At 37.0% G+C, this 23043-nt stretch overlaps 1 protein-coding gene across 7 annotated transcripts in view; it reads right to left on the bottom strand.

Annotated features, from left to right (window-relative positions):
- The window catches only part of LOC111872221 (diacylglycerol kinase theta), a 138013-nt gene that overhangs the window by 8396 nt on the left and 106574 nt on the right, over window positions 1–23043 (bottom strand). For all 7 annotated transcript variants that reach the window (XM_023865886.2, XM_023865884.2, XM_023865890.2 and 4 more), the window contains 7 exons: window positions 22241–22434; window positions 18889–19101; window positions 12963–13097; window positions 9947–10121; window positions 7423–7571; window positions 2264–2440; window positions 1293–1422 (listed from right to left, as the gene is read on the bottom strand). In XM_023865886.2, the coding sequence (XP_023721654.1) occupies window positions 1293–1422; window positions 2264–2440; window positions 7423–7571; window positions 9947–10121; window positions 12963–13097; window positions 18889–19101; window positions 22241–22434 (1173 nt within the window). The remainder of the gene's footprint in view (window positions 1–1292; window positions 1423–2263; window positions 2441–7422; window positions 7572–9946; window positions 10122–12962; window positions 13098–18888; window positions 19102–22240; window positions 22435–23043) is intronic.

Raw genomic sequence — 23043 nt, 5'->3', positions numbered from 1 at the left:
AATGAAGGAGACAGATAAAGAAATAAAAACCATAGCAAAAACAACTGGCTTAGAGGTGAATGTAAATAAAACTAAAATGCTGATACAATCTAGAAAGAATCCAAGGCAAACTGGAGAAATTAACATGGAAGGGGATGGGATAAAAATAGTTGAGGACTTCATATATTTAGGATTGAAATTCCACAAAGATGGAGAGGAAACTCATGAAATAACAAGAAGAATAAAGCTAGCGAATAATGCATATTTCTTGTTACTATCAGTTTTTAGATCAAAGGATATACACCAAGCGATTAAAACAAAAATATATAAAACAATGATAAGACCGGTGCTTTATTATGGATGTGAGGGTTGGACGCTAAACAAGAAAGAGGAATCAGTCATCAATTCACTTGAGAGGAAAATCCTAAGACGAATTTATGGACCAATAAAAGAGAATGGGATATGGAGAATAAGATATAATAAAGAGTTATACACATTATATAAGGAGCCAGAGATCTCAGTGACGATAAAGCTACAAGACTGCAATGGGCTGGGCATGTACAGAGAATGGATAAGGAGTGTATCGCAAAGAAAATTTTATATAGTACAATAGGTGGTAGGAGACACGCTGGGAAACCAAGAACTAGACGGATTGAGGTGGTGGAAGATGCAAAGAAGTGAATGGGTGTAAGGAACTGGAAGAGAGCAGCGCAGGGCAGAGAGGAATGGAGGGGCTTGGTAAGGGAGGCCAAGGCCTGACATCGGGCTGTTGCACCACAGAAGAAGAAGAAGTGATGTCAATCATAGTAATGAAGTAGATGATATGTTGTGGACAAAATGTGGTAATGTATAGTGAGTTTGTGGAAGTGTGAAGAAACCTAATTTTTTTAACTCTGCGACTACCAATAACCTACAACAGAACTACCTGCTAGAAATGCCATGGCTGCTTGTCCTGGTTTTCTGCTTCACAGAAAAACTCCTGGTAGTTATTCAAATGGCAGAAATGGTAGATAATGTGAAAACCTCTTCTTTCCTCTAAACATCAATATGTCAGATTTCATGTTACCTATTGATAGAAATGCTGCACTAATTGATGGCTGAGCCAATCTACTTGGTACACGGAATTCAGATGGTTAAAGAGACTGCAAGAAACTTTTCAAATCAAAGGTAGAACAGAGAATTTCCACTTTTACATAGAAAAGTGCACAATGGAAGATGAAATAAGAAATATGAACTGTGTACAGCCCTACTTCTAGGATCTGGCATCAACAATTTCTCAGACATTTGGCAACAACATATATGATGGTTTTTACCTGCTATTGAACTTGTTGGGGTTCTCCTCTCTGGCATTGTGGAAGTCCAAACATAGATCCGCATCAATTCCAATTCCAAAGTAATTATTCATTACAAAGATCTGTGTGTTATCTTCACTTGTAGAACCAGCTGAAAACAGAAGGAAACAGCATTATCACTTCAGGTTGTGCTCTACAGATCATCAAAACACTTTGTTTTTTATGGAGACAAAGTTCCCCAAGATCATTACAGCCACATTTTAGGGCTGTAATTACAGTGAAGTTTCTTTGTAAATCCAATTGTACAGAAACAAATAGATGCTAATGTTCAAATTTTAAATACAAATTCTGATCAAACCGAACTAACAATTTTGACTATTTACATGTTTCTAATCATTAATTAGTTTTACATAACATTATTCATGCCATTAAATTAAGGACATGAGAGCAGGGCACACCGCACATGGAGAAACAAGGAATGTGTACAGAATGTTACCTGGAAGAGATCAGTTAGGAGATTTGGCTGTAGATGACAGGATAATCTTCTAATGCATCTTAGAAAATGTGGACTGAATTGAATTACCCAGAGCAGAATCCAATGGCTAACTCCTGCCATAATGACCAAAAATTTATGGATTGGGGCAGGTTTCTTTGCAATGCATGTAATGTTCTACCAGACTACATGGCATCACATGACAGAGTCAGCAGTCTTCATAGTCACTGATATAAGAACGCCAAATCTTGCTTAACCTATGAATTAACCCCATTGCTGTAATATTAAACTAAAGTCAAACAAGTATCCAATATCATATTTGACTTCAGTCCACACCACGAAATAATCACCTCCTTTCAGTGTCATTGAACTTCATTCTCTAGGCTACGAAAATGCATTTCTGTTGCTTTTATCATAGTTTTGCCTTAAAATTGCATTATTTTAGGAAAATAATATGCAGTGAAATAGTTAATCAACACCTCAGCATCAAGCCACTGACCTGATGGATTGAGAGGTTGTTGCCCTTTGTCATCAGCTTTGTCTTCTGGATGAAATACAACAGTCCAGCGATCCAGACGAATTTCCTCAGCATCAATTACATCCCGCAGAAGATTCAGTGGGTCTTCACCTCCTGTATAACCTGGCCCCCATCGTAACACACGTGCCAGATCATTTCCTGTAATATCACACATTATTTTTTTTCTTAATGTCCTAACACTGCAACTAGTCTGGGACTAATGAGCATTTTTATTCTCACTTAAACTACTACTACTACTGCTACTAGAAATAAACTCTGAGACTATGTCCACCGGTTGTTCCAGCATCTGATGTCTTGCAGCTGTGGGGTTGTGCTAGTAAGAGTAGCATTTAAAGAATACAGAGATTTCAGAAGAAAGTGCTGAGGAGAATAGTAAATGCCCCTTGGTATGACCATAATAGTGACATCCACAAGGATCTTGGCATTAGGATGGTCACTGCCAAAATTAAAAAGATAGCCAAGAAGCATGAAGATCGGCATCATCATCACACCAATGTGGAAGCGATACAGCTTTTGGACAATGAGAGGACAGTGAGAAGGCTCAAGAGACTCAAGCCATTTGAACTAGTGTAAATAGTGATAAGAGTGCGACAACAATGCGCTCAGGTCACACATTCTTAAAAATATTTTCTTTCCATGTATAAATTTCAACTGTCTTGCATGTCCTTCAAAATTAACCATCACTCATTTCAGTTTGAAGCTGATATACAGTGTAAGCACAAAGCAGCTTTATAATTTTTAAAGCATTGGAAAATGTAACATTATAATATACACTAGCTCCATGTTTTACCAAGAATATGCATTCCTTTAATTTAGCTTCCTAAGCAAAAATACACTAAATGAAACAGAATTTCACATTAATTTAAAGGACAGGACAACAGTTACAGAGATCTGAGATAACATATACATAGATAGATTAAAGCAAACGTCTAGTGCATGTACGTAACTGCTTTATTATAATGAATGAGCACTTGGAATTCATGGCTGAGCACAAGATATTTTAAGATGAAGTCACAAAAATGGTCAATGGGTCAGAGTACAATACACAGGATAAAGAAAATGACCAGCACACAAGGTCTTGGAAGGGGTGTAGGCAGGGCTGGAAACAAATACACACAGCCAAGCATGTTTTCTGTTGTAGTGAAAATCTGTTATGCATATTAAAAATTTATTAATTTGTTAAACACCTTAACACAGAAATGTTTAAAATGAGTTCATGTATAGTCACATACCACTACAGTATAGCCAGATGTATTAATCTTGAGTAAGTACAACATCGCAACACAGCTGCCAACACAAATCCCACTCATAATCAATCATTTATAATACATGATTAACATTTTGACCTACAGTAGTCTTGCTCTTTGATTTGTTAACATCTGTTACAATGATCACTAAAATATTCTTTCTTTAAAAGTTCCTCATAAAACAGAAATCCATTAGTATCAAATTTGGTAAACAAGGATACCAGGCACTTGGTATGCTTTGACCAGTCTGCTGATTAAATGATTGATCTGAGCATTTAGAGAGTCATTTTCTTGTGAAAAACTGACATTGGAACTGTGCACCTTAACATGTTCCAAATTTTTCCAATTCTGCAAATTAAAGATGACAATCCACAAGGAAATTCAATCTTTCAGTAGGGCAATATGCCTCGATATTACAATGCTAAAGTGAAAGGGCTGCTGGCTGTATCATGACTGGAAGCAATACTGGAATATTGTTGGTGACCAGCAGAACTTAATGTCTATGGTGTCTGACTATACACAACAATTTAAACATCCTCTGAAAGTTATAACACTAGTTTGCACTCATCTTGTGTTATTTATTTATGGTTTATTTGTTCATGTTGTAAGGAGCTCAAGTTGTTTAGTGTCAAACACTAAATGATTAGTGAATAATAAACTGAAAGGGATATACTATCCTGGCATTTGTCTGGAAAAACTTGGGAAAAACACACAAAAAAAAAAACCAAGATAATCAGTGTCCTGGCTAATATTCAAACTATGTACCTTCCTAACATAAATCAAAACTGACTGCTTGAGCCAACTTGAGCTGTGTGGCACCTGTAACCAACTGTCCATATCATAAGGCATTAATCAGCCCTCCTGATATCTAGGATCTCTTTGCACTTCAAACTGCACCACCAATACATCAACACTATGGCATGATACTGATTCCTGCATACTGTTTGTTCCCTTTCCACAAGCATACAAGTGCAATGAATATGCAGACATTATCTCACGCTGATGGTTCGCAGAAAACTGATATGCACATGAGAATAATGAAAGACTGCAGCACTGTGTGTTGATGGAAGAACTGTTAGTTATTTAGGTAACACAAGCACTACTGGCTCCTTTTTAAAATACTTCAAATGTAGCAGTCACAACAGATCAGAAGAGTAAGCATTTTTAATAAGGTAATATTTATTTAGTAGCTAAAAGGAAGCTAACATTGTGATTGTGCAAAATATTTTTGTATGATGATATCAGATAAACAATTGTAAATGGTGACATTTTATGAGGGCTATTCAGAAAGTGGGCTGTGAACAAAACAAGCAACGAGGGGAAAAATTTTATTATGTACAAAAAATATGTACATACTTAAGCTAATTCTCAACATATTCACTGCCAGAACTGGGGCACTTATCATATCAGGGAATAAGTTGTTGTGTGTCCGTGTCAAAGAAGTCTACCACCTGTGAGCTCTGCCATATTTTGACACCTTCCATCAACTACTCATTACTGCTGAAGTGCTGTGTTCCTGACAAGTTCTTCGGGTAGGTGAACAGGTGGTACTCACATGAAGTGAGATGAGTGCTGTAAGATGGGTGGACAAACAACTTCCAATTGAAATGTTCCAGAGGAGCTTGAGTGTGGGCAGCTGTATGCAGGCATGCATTCTCATTGAGGTGCACTAAACCACTTGTCAGCAATCCACACCTCTCATTCTGAATGGTCCTATGCAGTTTTTTAGTGTTTCACAATACACTTCTGACATTATTGTGGTACCTTGTTGCATGAATTCCACCATCAGCACTCCTTCCCTCTCTCAGAAAACAGCTGCCATCAGCTTTCTGGCAGAAAATGTTTGTTTAAACTTTTTCAGCCTGTCTAGTGAATGTGCATGTGTTTCCAACGATTTGACTGTTCTTTGGCTTCAACATTCACAATGAGACCCAGGTCTATCACCTATTACTCATACAATGTAACTGAGATATTCATCACCATCTTTGTCGTATCACTCTAAAAAAAGTCAAAGCTGAAGCCATTCTCTGCATTTTGTGCGCACCCATGAGCATTTTCAAAACCTATCTTGCACGAAACTTGTGACAGCATAGCCTAACTGTGACAATCGCAATGAGAACAGTATGTGAAATTTATGGGAATTCATATGAAGATTCTGAAATTGTGAAGTGTCATCTTTCACAAATTTTTTGGTCAACACTCAGAACAAGACCATCACTCAGTACAGATGGCCGACCACTTTGCTCTTTATCATGAACATTTGTTCACCCATCTTTGAACATTCCACACCATTGTCACAGGGTTTTTTCACTCATTACATTTCTGCTGTAAACCACACATAATTCACGATTGATTTATAAAACACTCATGCTTTTAGCATGAAGAAAGTGGATAACAGGGCGAATTTTTTAGGTAGTGGGATTATCAATTGTGGGACACATCATAACTCGCTCCATAAAGATAAGAAAAAACACTAGGTGACCAGTTATGTGATGGTTTACAAGGCAATGAGTCATGCAACACTACCCCACATGCATGAGCTATCCACTGCTCCTATATTAGTTGCCCGAAATAAACAGAGGTTAATTTCCAAACAGCCCTCATGTTTATATGGTGACATGCCAAAAATACAGCTAGTAACTGCAAGTGTGGTACATATGCAGTACTCCCTTGGAATTCTGAAATTGTTCTATTCTCATGTTGACTACTTCTATATCCGTGGTGTTTTGAAAAAACCATGTAAGGATTTATGGAATGCTGAATAAATAATAATAATAATAATGACACTTATTTTTCTGGGTGTTCTGCCAGAGTGCACACTGTTAACACATGAAGGAGAGGTAATATCCTACCACTGTCTGCAAGATCCATTTACAAAACTACTGAAATGATTCTGATAAAATCTGCCATTTGAATATACACTAAACACTTTCATACAAATTTAATTTTAATTTGTATTGAAACAGTGCAATTGCTATTTTACATAAAGCTCATACTGAACTTTACTAATTTTCTCACAAATGCTTAGAGTACATGAATCTTGTACATGACATAAAATATAGAGCTCACTCCAATCTACAACTTCTATCTGAAATATTTTCTGATATTGCAAACATTTAACAAAATACAGACAAATGACTCTGTACAGTGTAAGTAGCTGAGAAATTGTTGGTTCATGCCTGCCATAAATGAACATCAGTAACAATGATGTATGCAAAATAGCAAATACATTTGAAAAATATGTCTATTCTATCTCATTACAACTTTCCTTTCTTGTACGGCAGGGAAGTGTCCTCTATTTCTGCAGATGTGATACAAGGAATGAATTTATACATTTGTGTATACAATTATGTGGGGAAAAATTCCCATTTTATGTTCCTCAATTTACAACTCTTTTTCATCTAACATTCAATTTTACTGATTCCAAGTCGATAATTCAATGTTAAATTTCCTTTAATTATGACTTTTGTCAGTTTAACGTTCAAATTAAAAGCTTCCTCCAAAAATACTTCAATGTTAATTCTACTGTACTTGTATATTTATTTTATTGCTAATAACATAACATTTTTTATCACCCATAAGAGACTCTTGGTTGGTCACGGTAGCCAAGCGGTCTAAGGCATGTACTGTCTTCACTCGATCAGAAGCTGGGAATATGGGTTCGAATCCCACATAAGGCATGGATGTTCAGTATGTGTATGTGTTTATTCTGTGTTTGTGTTCTCTTTTGTTTAGGTAGAGGCCTTGCGACAAGCTCAACAATCGTTCAAGGAGTCCTATCATCTGTATAATAATCATAAACTGAAAATCAGAGTCCACAGCCCAAGAGGGCTGTAGAGCCAGTGAAAGAAAAATATAAGAGATTCTTGATACCTGTTCCAAGTGGGACTATGGCACATGCTGGAGAGGAACATTCACTGTCCTGTCCCACATTGTCTAGACACTGGAGAACCCAACCAATAGTGCCATCTCCTCCACACACCAGAATTTTATAATCTTTAATGTGGCGGAACACGTACAGCCTGGAAATGTTCAAAATGATATGATTAAATCTGCTTAATACTCATGATTACAAGAACAATGATACTATGTTCATGGTACTTGAACCAGAGGATGTTAAAAGAACAAATTTATTATCTCTGGTTCAGCTTATCAGTACTCACATGAGAGAGAAGCAAGCACAGCATAAAAAGTTGAACATGAAACCTAAACTCTAGCAACTGATGCAATGAGGACTCTAAAGGTCAGTAGTTAACAACACAAAGTGAAAAATCATTGTTTCTACCAAAGTTTGTTCTGCACTAATGAATGTTGCTGTCAAATAAACAGATTAGCAACTGGAAGCTTGAACCACAGACTATACAGCAATAGCAAGGCTCACAGAATTACTGGGATTTTGGACTTTTTCCATCATCCAGAATTCTAGGTAATAGAGGACACTACATTTCATAAAGTGGATCTGTTTCCATCTTCGGGTAAGAAAGGAAGACACCTACTCAGTTGGGCCTCTTAGAAAAAGCTAATCTCAATCATGGGACTCTTTCTAAGGGACCCAACTGAGTAAGTGTCTTCCTTTCTCACCTGAAGACAGAAACAGATCCAGTTTCCAAAACATTCTGTCCTCTATTACCTAGAATTTTGGATGATGGAAAAACTCCAAAAATCCAGTAATTCTGTGTGTCAACCACCATCGTCAGATCCCTTTAGAATCTAGTAGCAAGGTTGCTGTGTAGAATTTTATTAACATATACAGAGTGTTCCAGGAGGAATATGCCAGACTTTGGGAGGGTGTTCCTTATGTTAAAGTATGCCTATATAACCCAAAACACTTATGTCCAAAGTTGAACGGTTACAGAGATAATGGCCAGAGAAGTGTGAAACTTTGAGAGGTGTTACACACTTGTTGATTACCAAATACATATTAAAACTGGCAGGAATATGTGGTTTCTGTAATGTTAATAATGTACGTAACATCAAACTAACTTGTGAGTGACATGAAGCCATTAAGTTGAACTAGAAAAACTCACACGCCATGTCATAGTTGTCCTTAGGTTTCCAAGCACTATACATGACACATGAATGGCAAGCACTGACATAACATGCCATGCAACGGGACCACCACGACCTAACCAGCGGTTAGGCAAGGATTCATCTAAGTAGTGTCTCACATGCTGAGCGTAATGTGGGTGAGCCCCATCACGTTGGAAGTACATTTGGCTCCTTATCGTTAATGGGATGTCTTCCAACAAACGTGGTAACTCATTCTTCAGGAAGGCTTCATACGTCTTTCCAATTAAATTGTTGTGAAACACAAAAGGTCCGATCAACCTGTTCCCAAGCACACCACACCATACATTCACAGAAAATCTCTTTTGGAATTTCGTTACCATTATCTCATGTGGATTGTTATGGGAGCACGCATGCACATTTCGTAAATTATTTACACCGTCCCGGGTAAAAGACGCCTCATCACTGAATTAAATGATGCTCAACAGTTTGGGATGAGCTTTTATCCAGTCACACAAATCCATAAGCTGAGCATGGTTGCCTGGTTCCAGATGTTGTACCCTTTGATCATGGTAAGGATACAACTCTTCATCATGCAAAGTTTGCCACACCTGCATACATGATATGCCGATGCGAGACGCCATTCTACGAGTGGACAGACGCAGACTTCTCTGAACCATCTCAAGAATGTTCTCTTGTGTGTTTCTCATTCGTACATCCTCCCTTTCAGAGTGCACAGAAACACTTGGAAGAGAACCAGTATCACACAATGTCTGGTGAATTCACGTAAATACACTTCGAGATGGAATCCTTCGATCGGGAAAACACGTTTGGTATTCTTCAACAGCAGCACGTGCCTTGCCACCGCAAAATCCATACATAAAACGCATATCGCAATATTCCACGTGTGAAAACACAAAAGGCATTTCAGCAACTCCGCACAACTAATTTACCAACCATTCACAATGCGGCCGCAACGTACCCTGAAGGTAGCACATAAGCTTATGGCTAGTGTGAATCACCACACTCAAGGACAAACATAGATAAGACTTGTCAGCTGACAGGTACAGTGCGTGGACCCGCCAGAAGACCACACTTTTCTTGGGCCATTATCTCTGTAACCATTCAACTTTGGACATAGGTGTTTTGGGTTTTATCAGCATACTTTAACACAAGGAACGCCCTCCCGAAGTCTGGCACATTCCTCCTGGGACACCCTGTATAGGAGAGTTTTCTGTGCCTAAGAGACTGTGTGCCAAATTCATGCAATAAAATGAAATTCTTTTCAACTGATTCTTCTAAATATCCCCTAAATTAAATGTCAAATACACCACCATCGGTACTAATAACAGTTCATCATAACAGAGTGACATTTTTAATTTTTACTCACCCAGGGAGAGGCCCACCATTGTCAAGGTCAAATACTTGATATGGGTTGAGCAGTTTTCGAAAGCTGGAAATTAGTTCCGAGCCTTGGCACCCTCCAGACTTAACATTCACAAACACCAGCAGGGGCTGCACTCCAGGTGGGACCATACTTGGTTCAATGTTTGGGAGCAGCATTACTGAAACAGATCATTCACAATCTTATACCCTCCGGTCTATTTTCTACAAATCCAGGGATTCAGATACATAACACCTCAATTCTGCCTTCCTATAAAGGTGTGAAACTTGGCCTCCACTCTGAGAGAACAAAGGAGACTGAGAGTGTTTGAAAATGAAGTAACAAGAACCAGGAAAGAGGTACATAAAGGGATTCATTCTTTGCCCAACATCTGGGTGATTAATCTATTGCATATAATTTGTAAAAGCACTGAACTGACCTAGAATGACTGGATGTCTTGAGGAGCAGAGAAAATAAAATAGGTACAGTCCATTTCATATGAAACACAGAAGCACATAGTTTTTAACATCAGGGATACGAATTGAATTTAAAATTGCTTTGCTTACAGGAACTGTAAGAATATCTTTCTTAACCACTTCATAAAATCTGGTAACATTATAAATAACATGCCTAATATGGACCTTTAATATTCTGCCTCAAGATTCAATGCTTCACCAATAAGAATTCACACTATAATGGTCAAATAAGAGATTGTACATAAAAAGTAAGCATTACATCATGCTTAACAGTTCTAAATCTCAACATAATGGTAATTCATTTTACCAGGTGAGCACAATGAAAGACCAAAATGCTACCTTACACATATGACAGCACTTCTGAGATAATTTTAACCTGCCAGGCATTTAATAGGTTTCCATTCTCTTCAAAAGTTTTCAACTAATGTTGGAGTGATGACAAGTTTGTTGATTGTTTGGTTTGCAATTTTTAATACTGTGTTTACGTGTTTTATATTACTGTTATTATTCTTTTGGTCTTACGCATCTTTTATTGTTATGTACCTTATAACGGTTGTTATATTATTGTGATAGATCACTGTGTAATTTTTATGTGACTTTGACATATGATGTATTCGCTGCTATTTTTTGACATGACCAATTCTATTAACTTCAGTTATGGACGAAAAATAAAGTTAAGTTAAGAATTAGGGTATAAGGTATAGAAAGAAGTTCTCAGCAGATTAAATTAGAAGCAAATATAGATAGGGAGGACATGTACAGTATTATGTCTAGGGGAAAGCTATAATGCACAGATGGTTACAACAGGAAAACTCAATTGAAGAGAGCACTTTGGAGACTAAGATAACGACAAATCACTGTAAAATTAGTGCTAAAATACAAGTTAATGAAGACATAAACAGGATTCAAATGGTACAGGACAGGATCCAACTGCATGTTTCAGTGAACACAGTGATGAACCTTCAGGTTTCATAAAAGCAAGGAATTTCTTGACAAGGTGAAGAGTATTGACTGCTCAAGAAATGTCCAATAACATGGAGTTACTGATGTGTAAACTATGATCTAAAGGCCTGATATGACATTCGAAATAACATTTTCACAATTATGAAGAAGTTTCAGATACCAGAACATTTTGGTAATGTCTCTCGTTCACTGTCATAAGGGAGTCACACAAACAACCTAACAAGACCTTAATGCTCTATGTTCATGTTATAATTTTGCATATCAACATAATTTCTTAAAATGTGTAGATTCCTTACATAATTACTATGGCCATATGTTGACTTTCTTGACTGTAATGTTATCTTATGTCAAATTTGAGTCTGTTTTCATAATTTCTACCAGCTGGTTATATTCACCCTCAATGTGGGAATGGCTGTAGCTCTTCAATGTGAAACACATATAATACTTACTGCCTTTCTGGAGCCTGTTCTTGATGAAATACACAACAAATTTTATTAAAACAGAATAAAGACAAGAAATTAAATGACCAATAAAAGATATTCTGAGATAGAGCAAAAGAAACAAAAATGTTGTTTTATACTGCATTCTTGTGCCAATAATGTCCTTACTGTATGATAAGAAAATGATAATGGACCTCATCAAGAGATACTATCAATTTAGAAAAAAAAAGAATTGAAAGGTTACCTCCAACAGGGAACATGCATTTACATGTGTCCATGTCTCTTGGTTTATTTACCAGTGCTTTCTCTACAGCCTTGAATATGCAGCATCAAGGAAAAAGCATGTCGAAGGGAGAAATTGTAGCCTATATAAGGATAGCATCTCAAAATTTGTCTAGAGGGAATCCATATTCAGGATACACAGCTTCTGTGTTGAGATCTAAACCCAAAACGTTCTGAATGTGAAGGAGTAATAAGCACTCTACTACAATATGCAATAAATGTTCAGCTTTCATTTATATTGTAGTGTGTATACAGCTGTTGCTATGCAATTATCATGAGATATGTAGTTATACCAGACCTGTTTCTGGACAATGATTATGCATGCAATATTGTGTTGTCTATGAGGTCCGCACTGAGGAGTTATAAAGAAGAGAGCTGTGGCAACCATCAGTTAAGCTCTGTAAGGGAGGTTGAAAAGAGACGGCTCTATAATTAAGTTGACAGCGCAGTTGTGAGCCTTCTGCCAGACAGTTAGGACGTGAGCAGAGGGCAGTACTGGGATCTGTTACCAGGGAATGGCTGGTGAAGACACAGCAGGCTGAGAAAGGCTTAGCAGGTGCTTTGGTGATTTGTGAATAGGAATCAGCGACAGAGCTGTAACTACCTGTAGTTCTGAGCTGTGCCACTAAATCCAATATCCAATCCATACCCCATCTACAGTCACAACCCCAAATATGTGAGAAAATTATTCTGTTCCTATTATCCACTGAATTGGGTGGACCCTAGAGCTGATCTAGATGTGGCATTCAAGAGAAAAGTTCCAGCTCCTGCCAAACAGGCTGTACTCTGAGTAGGTTGCAGACATTCCTAATATTGTTTCCTGAGTGTTCCCAAATAAGAGAAATGCAAGCTCATACTTACCCAAAAGATGTTTATCCTCATAGCAAGATTCTCGCAGACAGTATAGAGCTCGTACAGCCTTGTTGGAATCTTCATAGGTGATGACCATTGACCCATACTCATAGTAAATTGGTCCAATGGAGGAAAACTTGTTTTCTGTAATCAAAGGCAATGCTTCAACTTCGTTCCTTATTGCAATTAATATATATATATATATATATATGGCGGCAGTGACATGGATGTTGTTTGATGGTGTTATTATATTGAATGTAGAAATAAGTTGTGTGCAAAAGAGAGATGGTGGAGTTACCAGGAAGTTGAATAATGGAAATAAGGGAGATTATAGAAATGATATTTTAGATGTTGAGCTAGATTTGGAAGAGTTATGTGAATTTAGGCACATGGCAGCCCGTTCGCATGTGAGAGAGGTTATGAATGTCTTGATAGTGAAACTGGAACATGAAGTAAAAATAAGGAGTAGTAACAACAAAGGACTAGAAGCTCCAGGAACAAAATGGACTGATGTAGCTGTTGGAATAAGTAAGAGGAATATTTTGCATAACATTACATGTAATACTATTCAGAATATCCCAGTCATAAATACTACACAAATCAGCAGAGTACAACCACCACAATACACAAAGAGAAAGAGTATATTAGGCGATCCGATGTTTATGGTAAGTCTTGCTACATCGGAATTAGCAGAAGAAAAAATAAATACACAACACAAAATGGTGCTAATTGGAGATAGTCATGCCAGGGGCTTTCCTAGTATATTATGGGAGAAATTTAAAGAACAATGTAAAGTGATAGGCTATGTTATACATGGAGCAAATGTCGAAGTATTGTCTAAAACTGCACAGCAGGAAATTGGTGGATTGACAGGAAAGGACATACTCATATATTTTGGAGGGTCAAACATCATTATGAAGAATAATACCTCAAGAGGACTTAAGTGGATACATCATTTGTTGTTGGGGAATCGACACACGAATATTTTGATAGAAACATCAATAGTTAATGAGGAGGTTAAAGTTTTTAATAAGAAGTTGAATGACGTTACCAACGAGTACAGGCATACAACTATGATGCACATAGACCTAGTAAGAGAAGATTTTACACGTCATGGACTACATATAAGAAATTCAGGTAAAGACAAGCTAGTAACGCTATTAATGGAAAAAAATGAGATGGAGCTGCAGGAAATATGAATTGGAATGGCAATTGGTTTAACATGGAAGGAGGATGCAACAATAATCTCAGCTGATGATCAGGGAATAGCCAGTGTAGTGTTGCAAACTATTCCCCCTAGAAGACGTCGGAAGATCCCAAATACGAGAACTGAGGATGTTTTATGGGAATAATTCAAAATGGAAACAATAGTCAGCAGAATTCTTTTGTCATATACCATCAAAATATAAGAAGCATTAGAAATAAAAAAGAACTAGCTATTTTTTAAACAATGTATATAATAATCCTGATATTTTATGTATTAGTGAGCATCATTTGAGTGCAGACGAGCTATCCATATTCTTCATGACAGAATATAAAATGGCAACAGGTTTTTCACATAATATGTCTAAGAATGGAGGAGTTTGTATATTAGTTAAGAACAATATAACATATCAAAAGCTAGATCTTAATAAGTTAAGTAGGGAGAAGGTTTTCGAAGCCTGTGCACTGAAGATAATTATATGTAATAAGAAATTAGGTATTTTATGTCTCTATAGAGTACCAGATGGGGACACCAGCCAATTTATTGAGCAGCTGGATGCTACACTTTCATATTTAGTAAGCCTTAAATTGGAACTGATAATTTGTGGCAATACAAATATAAATTACCTTAATGAAAATCATAAAATAATACAGTTACAATCCTTATTAGATACTTATAATCTAGGTCAAATAACTGACTGTCCGACTAGAATAGGTCCCACTTCTGTCACACTCATAGATCACTTCTTCTTAGATAAGAATGTCTTCAATAAATTTCAAACCCATTCCGCAACAAATGGGTTTTCAGACCATGATGGGCAAATCTTAATACTTGAAAATTTACAGGTGATAAGGAAAAGGGACCATGAAAGAGCATTTAGGGATATTAATGATGAGAACATAGCATATTTCCAACGGGCATTACAAAATGAAAACTGGGAAGCAGTTTATGATCAAGAGAATGTTAATACGAAATTTAATACATTTCATAATACTTTCTTAACAATTGTAGAAAACAGCTTTCCCCTGGTGTACAAAAAAAAGAAACACACCAATAAATGGATAACCAAAGGTATACGAACATCTTGTAATCATAAAAGAGCTTTATACAACTTAGATGAAAAATCAAAGGATGAAAGATTGGAATCATACTATAAAAAGTACTGTATGACATTAACGAAAGTAATAAAAAAAGCTAAGAAACGTATCGCCTCCATCTTCAGAGCAGGTGAATGGCTTTGAATGCAGAGAGAATGCAGAGCACCTGCTCTGAAGATGGAGGCGATACGTTCCTCCGAAACATCAGCCAAAACGAAGAATACCCGGCGCCTAAACCCAGAAGACAACTTTCTTCATAGTCATCACCGAGAAAACCTCAAAACTTACATATTCAATAAATACTTTATAACTGTAGCTGAGAAGCTGGAAACGAAAAGTGCCAGTAAAAATGAAGCTATTAAATTCTTAGACACTTTGAAATTTGATAAATTCCCTGAACTGAGGCTAATACCTACAATGGAGTTGGAAATAAAGAGCATACTTATGTTGCAAAAATTAAAAGATTCTACATGATATGATGGCATTTTTAGTAAGATATTGAAATATTGTATAACTGAGATAAGTAAACCATTGTGTCACATACTTAATGCATCTCTTGAGCAAGGAATATATCTTGATAGAATGAAATTTGCCTCATTAAGACCTATATACAAAACAGGTGAGAAGGCAATTATGGTAAACTATAGACCAATATCACTGTTAATAAGTATTTCTAAGATTTTTGAAAAAGTGGTGTACAATAGGATAAAGCAACACATACATACAAACAATTTAATATCTTTTACACAGTTTTGATTTAGAGGAAACAGTAACACAGAAATGGCAATATAATGACATTAACTAATCATATTTTAGAAATGTTGGAAAGACGCAATCATTCATTAGGAAAATTCTGTAATTTGACAAAACCATTTGACTCTGTAAGTCATGATATTCTTTTGAGTAAGTTAGCAACATACAGCATTGGTAGTAAAATAAAAATATGGTTCAAGTCCTATCTTGAAAATAGAAAACAAAGAGTTAAACTTTATAATAATGAGAATTGAAAATGCTGTTCAGGCTGGGAACTGTCAAATATGGAGTGCCACAGGGCTCGATTTTGGGTCCTTTCTTGTTCCTTTTATATATTAATAACCTGCTGTCAGCATTAAGTACTGACAACAAGTCATTGTTGTATGCCGATGATACAAGTATATTAGTGTCGGGTATTAATATTAATGAAATTTAAGAAAGGTCTAAACTTATGTTAAATTCCTTTAAGTCAGTGGTTTAAATACTTGAGGAAAACTAAAGTGTTAAAATTTGAAACAATCAATCATGACAATATGCCTGTACATTTAAAGTTTAACAATGAATTATTACAAGAGGAAACTCATATTAGATTTTTGGGCATTGAAATTGATAAGTTCTTGAATTGGAAGACACAGGTTGAATCATTGTTACCCAGATTGGTAAAGGCATGTTATTCAATACGAATTATGAAAACATATAGTAATGTTACGACACTTAAAATGATATATCATGCATACTTTCATTCACTCATGGGATATGGAATAGATTTTTGGGGTAATTTGTCAGAGGCCAAGAAGATCTTTCTCTTACAAAAGAAGACTATGAGAAAAATAATGGGGATGAAACATAGAGAATCAAGTTAAATGTATTAACACTGGTCTCTCAATATATTTTATCTTTGATGACTTTTATGATAAATAACTTGGGAGTATTTTACTTTTAATTATTCAATTTATGAGAGACTGACAAGACACGAAAGAAATTTACATGTCCTACAATCACATCTTGCAATGAGTCAGAAAGGGGTCCATTGCATGAGTATAAAAATATTTAACAGTCTGCCTGATTATTTAACTGATTTAATACATGATAAAAAACAGTTTATAAAAGAAATAAGGGGTGTCCTAATACATAATCCGTCATATACTGTTGATGAATTTTTGCTCTTCTGTCAGGATCAACAGCTAAGGAATAGAAGGGGAGTGCATGCTGACTGACAGATGTCCCACAGTAGTCATCAATATAGACGTTAAGTGTAAATATAATCTATATTTTATGTATTTATTTAAATGCAAGTTGTTTGCATTTATGTTAGTTTGTTATTTTGATATGGCATGTTGGAATTGTAAAGATGTATTGTTGTTTGTAAAGCTTGTGACATGTTTCATATTCAGTGCAGATTGCACTTATGAATATCCTGAAATGCAGTTGTATGTATGTATGTATATATATATATATATATGTATAGCTGTAATTTTATATGAATATAAAGCACATAAAACTTGTATTTTAGAAAATAGTTTCGAACTTCTCTAGGCATAATTAGATTTAATACTAAATTATATCAGCATATCCAGTCTCACAATTGGGAACCTAAATGTGTTAACACTTTTAAACATGCAAAATTAAAAACTTCCACAGGACATAGGGCTTGCCATTTGTTCTTGAGTCTATATCATGGTCACTAAATGGATCTCACAACTCAGTACTGATAGTTAACAGTTTAGGACACACAAGAGAATCTGCTGAAATATATAATATCTGAAGGTGTATTAGGAATATGGTCATGAAAGTTTGCCTCTTGCACATAGTGATGACACTGTATATGTAGTCAGCCACATATAAACGTGTCAAGTAAGAGTAATAAAGTAAGACATGGTAGGTGGAAACATGAAAATATGTGAATTGACACTAAATACACAAAAGATATTTTTGTAATAGAATTGTACCACTATATGACAAAGAAATAAAGCTTGTAATAAATTGCATGTCACTAAAGCAAAACTAAAGTTGTCACAGTGCCTAAGCACCATGCCATTAAAGTGTATATGGGTGTGGAGGTAAAGCTGCACCTCAGTTAATAGTTGAAGGTGGGTCATCAGATTCATGTTCCATCTGTTTAAAATCACCAGAAGAGCCCTCAATACTGTTTGGATATGAGGCCTGGTGTCCTCATAAAGATACAAGTGAATTCTTAGATTAAATAACACAGGCTGCGGCAGAGGAACCTGACGATTTGAGAAGTGTACATTTCATTACGTCTTTATGTTCATAGAAATATGAGCCGCCACTCCATATCAAAGAGCCACACAATGTGAAGAGGCCACTGATGGAACTGCTGTGGAATTTCCTCTACCCAGTAGTAAAAATTGTTTGTTGACACAGCCAGATAAGTGGAAGTGTGCTTCATCTGTCTTAAGGATGAGCCTTGTTTACATTTGGATGGCTCAGGAGTTGCCTGTTTCAGTCAGGCATACCCCTCCTTCATGCTCCCCCTCCCTAGGCATCCATGTAGTCACTCATTTACTGCTATCCCATAATTCCATATACCACATGATTTCCCTTTTTTCTCTTATTTAGAAAGGAAGACCTCCATCAGTGTGGGTAGTAATAAGAGAGCAGTCTTTGCGTCCAGTGGTTGGGCATGGTAGGCCACTAAATTTTGTTTTGACTGGTATTTCCAGATTGTGTTGGACTCTTCCCTCCAACCAAGGGGCCTCTTGCCTGACAACCTGGGACATTTAAGTAATAAAGATGACAGTGATCTTCAACAGGAGAGTCAAAGGATGATATTCTTGCAAGTCCACAATATACTGTCATTGCCACCATCATCATTGTCGTCATCATCGTCATCATCATCAGCTGATGTGTGGTTACTTACCCTTCCCCAGAAACTCGGTGAGCATGTTTTCATAGTTTCGCTGGGAAAGGTTAGGAGGTAGATTGCCAACAAACAGAGCAAGGTTTGGACCATGTGGATCTTGCTTTAGCTGCAGATAAAACCTCATAAGCTCCATCTGACGGATTGACTCCTTCCCACGTTGCTTCACTATTTCCCAAGGACGTTCATCCCATGATAGGACTCTCTCTGTTACTGCAAAGCCAAACAGTCTCAGTTTAGTAAAATATAAACACTTCCATTACATTTGCTTTTCCAGTTAAAGGACTTCTGTTACTGGACATGTATGCCTAGCAGAACCAGAGTTTTACAGTAACTTGCGTTCTTTCCAAATCATAACAGGAAGCAGAACTACAGAGGATTTAGAACAACATTCTGAGTAGAATATTTTAACCTTTAAGAGACGGGAAATTTAAATTCCGGTAATGGCCGCAGGCCGGAGTTAATTTAAATGCCCGCCATTTTAGAGTAATAAAAATTGTAATCATGTTACTGAAAATGCTGTGATTTCTGCAATTTTTGTGATAAACGAACGAAATAAACGCTGCTTTTATCTAGAAAGAATATAGAATCAGATATTGTAATTTACAGATTTTAGAATCTGTAAACATTGTTACACTGACTCAAAAAAAATGTTTCCCTCAATTTCGAACGTGTCCACAAATATGCATACAGTTTCTGCACAAAACGTTTCTGCTGTACAAATGCCTGCTGCTGACATCATTCGTACTCTCGTACTATCTCATCTGGCAAGTGGGTTGGAAGCTTATGTTTATAAAGCACATTTCAAGTGACTAGACCCTTTCTGTATACACAAGTGTGGACGAAGCTATGTATTCTGTCCTTGACACTCTCAGACTGTTTATATCTGAGACGAGCCACAAGCGATACTGTTCTCCAAACTGTACAAACAGTACTGCCAGAACTTCCAAGTGTAGTGCGTTGTGTAGAGTGAATAAAACATCCATCATGGTCTCGTTTCGCTTGGAAGAAAATGAAATTGAGTGCCAGCTGCTCAATGATACAGATTCAGACTGTGCCACAGAAACCTCAGAGAGTGGTGAGGAAGAAAGAGATTCAGAAATTGAAGCCGACGAAGACCCATCATCTTCGTCAGCAACCTGCAGACCACGATACCAGCATGGCAGAAGGAGTGTGAATAATTATTCCGGTGGAGCTGTGGGGTTAAATATCAATGAAGCTCCACACATAAATAAGGATTCCACACCTTTCTGCGTTTTCATGCTCTACTTCACAGGGATTATCCATCTGCTGGTGGAAGAGACGAATAGGTACTACCACCAGTACTTAGACAAACTTCAAGACGGACCTTCTCCGCGGCCTGACATGACGGATTCTGAGATGTTTCTGTTTCTAGGAATAATCATTCAAATTGGACATGACATTAGAGACAGACTAAAGGACTACTGGTCAATTACAGAACAATTTGCCATGCCTTTCTACTCTAACACAATGAAACGTGACCGTTTTCTACACATTCTTCATTTTCTTCATTTTGCAGACAACAATACAGAAACTGACAGGAATGCCGACAGTTAGACCGACTATGGAAAATTCGGACCATCTTCGAAACTCTCAATGACGCATATGAAAAATATTATAACCCTTCCGAACATTTGGCCATAGATGAGATAATTGTTAAATTCAAAGGGAGGGTGGTTTTTAGGCAGTATGTTCCTAAGAAACACAAATGTTTCGGAATCAAAATCTTCAAAATTTGTGACGCCGCTGGGTATACTTATGACATGAAGGTTTATCTAGGAAAAGACAGGACACGTGCTGACCAAGACGTGACAGCGACACATGCTACAGTTAGGGACCTATGCAGACGTATTGAGGGCGTAGGTCACAAACTGTACATGGACAATTTTTTTCATCACCAGACTTGTTTGAGGAACTGACAACAAAGGACATAACATGCTGTGGGACAGTCAGACCTAATCAGAAGGGCTTGCCTGACGATTTTCGACGAAGACAATTTCGACTGAAGAAAGGTGACATTCGTGTTAGGGTGAGACGGAACTTGACAGCACTAGTTTGGAAGGACAAACATGATGTTTACGAGTACATACTGAAAAACATGCACTGTCCGCCAGCAGAAGGCAGTTTCTGTGATGAGCATGGAAATGCCATCAAGCCAGCAATTGTGGCTGACTACAACAAGCACATGGGTTATGTCGACAAAGTGGACATAATGGCAAACAGTTACAGCATCAGTCGTCGGACCTGGAAATGGACAACTAAACTATTTTTCCATTTCCTGGATATGACGATTCTGAACAGTTTCATCCTGTTGTCATCCTGTGTCGCGAACTTGTCACACAGAGAATTTCGTCTCGCCCTTGTGCACAACATGCTGGAACATGTTGCAAGGGGTCCACCTCGCCCTCAACGGTCCATGGGTCGACCTCCTGCTGTGTCATCGGCGATATCTGGATTAGAGGAGGCCACTCGACATCACTGGCCGACTTCCTCTACTTCGAGATTGAGATGTCGTCTATGCTCTTCACATAGGAAACGAAGTTACATTCGGACAAAATGCGTGAAGTGCGACATTGGACTCTGCATTTCCGGATGTTTCCAACTGTTCCACATGAAGGCAACATTCAGTTAGATGACACAGGAGGGAAGACAGTCTACTCATAAAGCTGGTGTCCAAAAATAATGTAAGTAGAACAAGAATTTCTATCTTAAAATTAGATTTTAAAACACTGTGCGCACGCATGGACTGCGAGTAACCACACGGTGTCGTTCGGCCACTCGGCTTTACTTTAAAGGTCCCCATATGGTGTCTTTCGGCTCATAAAGGTTAATGTAAGAAACATGAAGTGACAAGGTAAACAGAGGATATTACAGAATAATCAGTTACAGCAAATGAGCCAAGTAGGCCAAATTGGCTTGCAGAACACTGAGAGATATATAAAAATTTTCATACCCAAAAATATCACAGAAAGACATCACCTGTGAAGCCCAAGCATATAACTGAATGGATACCATTAAAATGGATCTTGGCAGAATAGAATCTTAAGATTTAAACTGGACATGGACAATTTCTTGGAAAGAGATCACTTGGAGGATAACATTATTAGAGATTTTGGAAAAACGGATTCTGAAAATTTTAACTAGAGCCAAGTATTTTAGGTCAGGATCACAAGATGGACTTTTGTAAACATGATGATGAACTTTTGGGTTTCAGAGAAACAGGGAATTCCATTACCAGCTGAATATCTACTGGCTGCCCATACAACATACCACAACATTACAGAAAGTGGCTGGAAGATATAAAATGTTCTTGTTTTTTATTGAAATGTACCTCCTCTATCCAGCAGAATTTCACTCAGACGATACTGTTCACACTCAAAATTTTCGAGCCCAAAACGAATCAGTGATTCTCGAATCAGATCTGCTATTGTTGTTTCCCCATTTACAGGGACAGTACAGTAGGCCTCAGATACTTGCAGCTTTCCTGGGTACACCCTCACCTCACCACTGTCGTTGTCACGATCCCTGCACCATCAAAATCACATATACGTGTATAATATTCCTGTAATTGTAAAATATAACATATTCATTTCTCAGAATTTATACACTAGTTTATGCCTGCCTGCCAAGCCAAGCCCTATAGACCAATGTTTCTCAAAATGTGCTCCGTGGCTAGCAGCCTGCCCACAAATTCTATTTATCATTATGCTTCACTATTTTGCAACAACTGCAAAAATTTGTTCTTTTCTACAACTGTGGCTTTATTTTTTTTTGTGTTCCTTTTCGTTTCATTGATTAAATAACTTATTCTGAGGCATGATTACGTTTCTGAACTCTTACTATGTGAAGACAAGCAAAATTACTTTCCACATTAAAGGGGGCATTTTTGACAGCTTATTATGTCCACACTTTCCAATTATGAATGTTAAATGCAGGTGATTATGAGTATCTGATTTTAACACAATAAGTGGTCAGTTTTCATAGTTTAAATAAACACATTTACACATGTAAGATCTGAGGTTCTCACAGCAATGGTTATGAGAAATTTTACTTTCTAAGAGATAAGTCAGCTGAATGTTAGCTTGCAAGACAGAACTCTTTACATTTAGACAATTTGTAATAATTGGATTTGTT

Source organism: Cryptotermes secundus, unplaced genomic scaffold (genome assembly GCF_002891405.2).
Source record: "Cryptotermes secundus unplaced genomic scaffold, Csec_1.0 scaffold782, whole genome shotgun sequence".
Taxonomy (NCBI): Eukaryota; Metazoa; Arthropoda; class Insecta; order Blattodea; family Kalotermitidae; genus Cryptotermes; species Cryptotermes secundus.
This window is presented reverse-complemented; position numbering and strand designations above follow the sequence as displayed.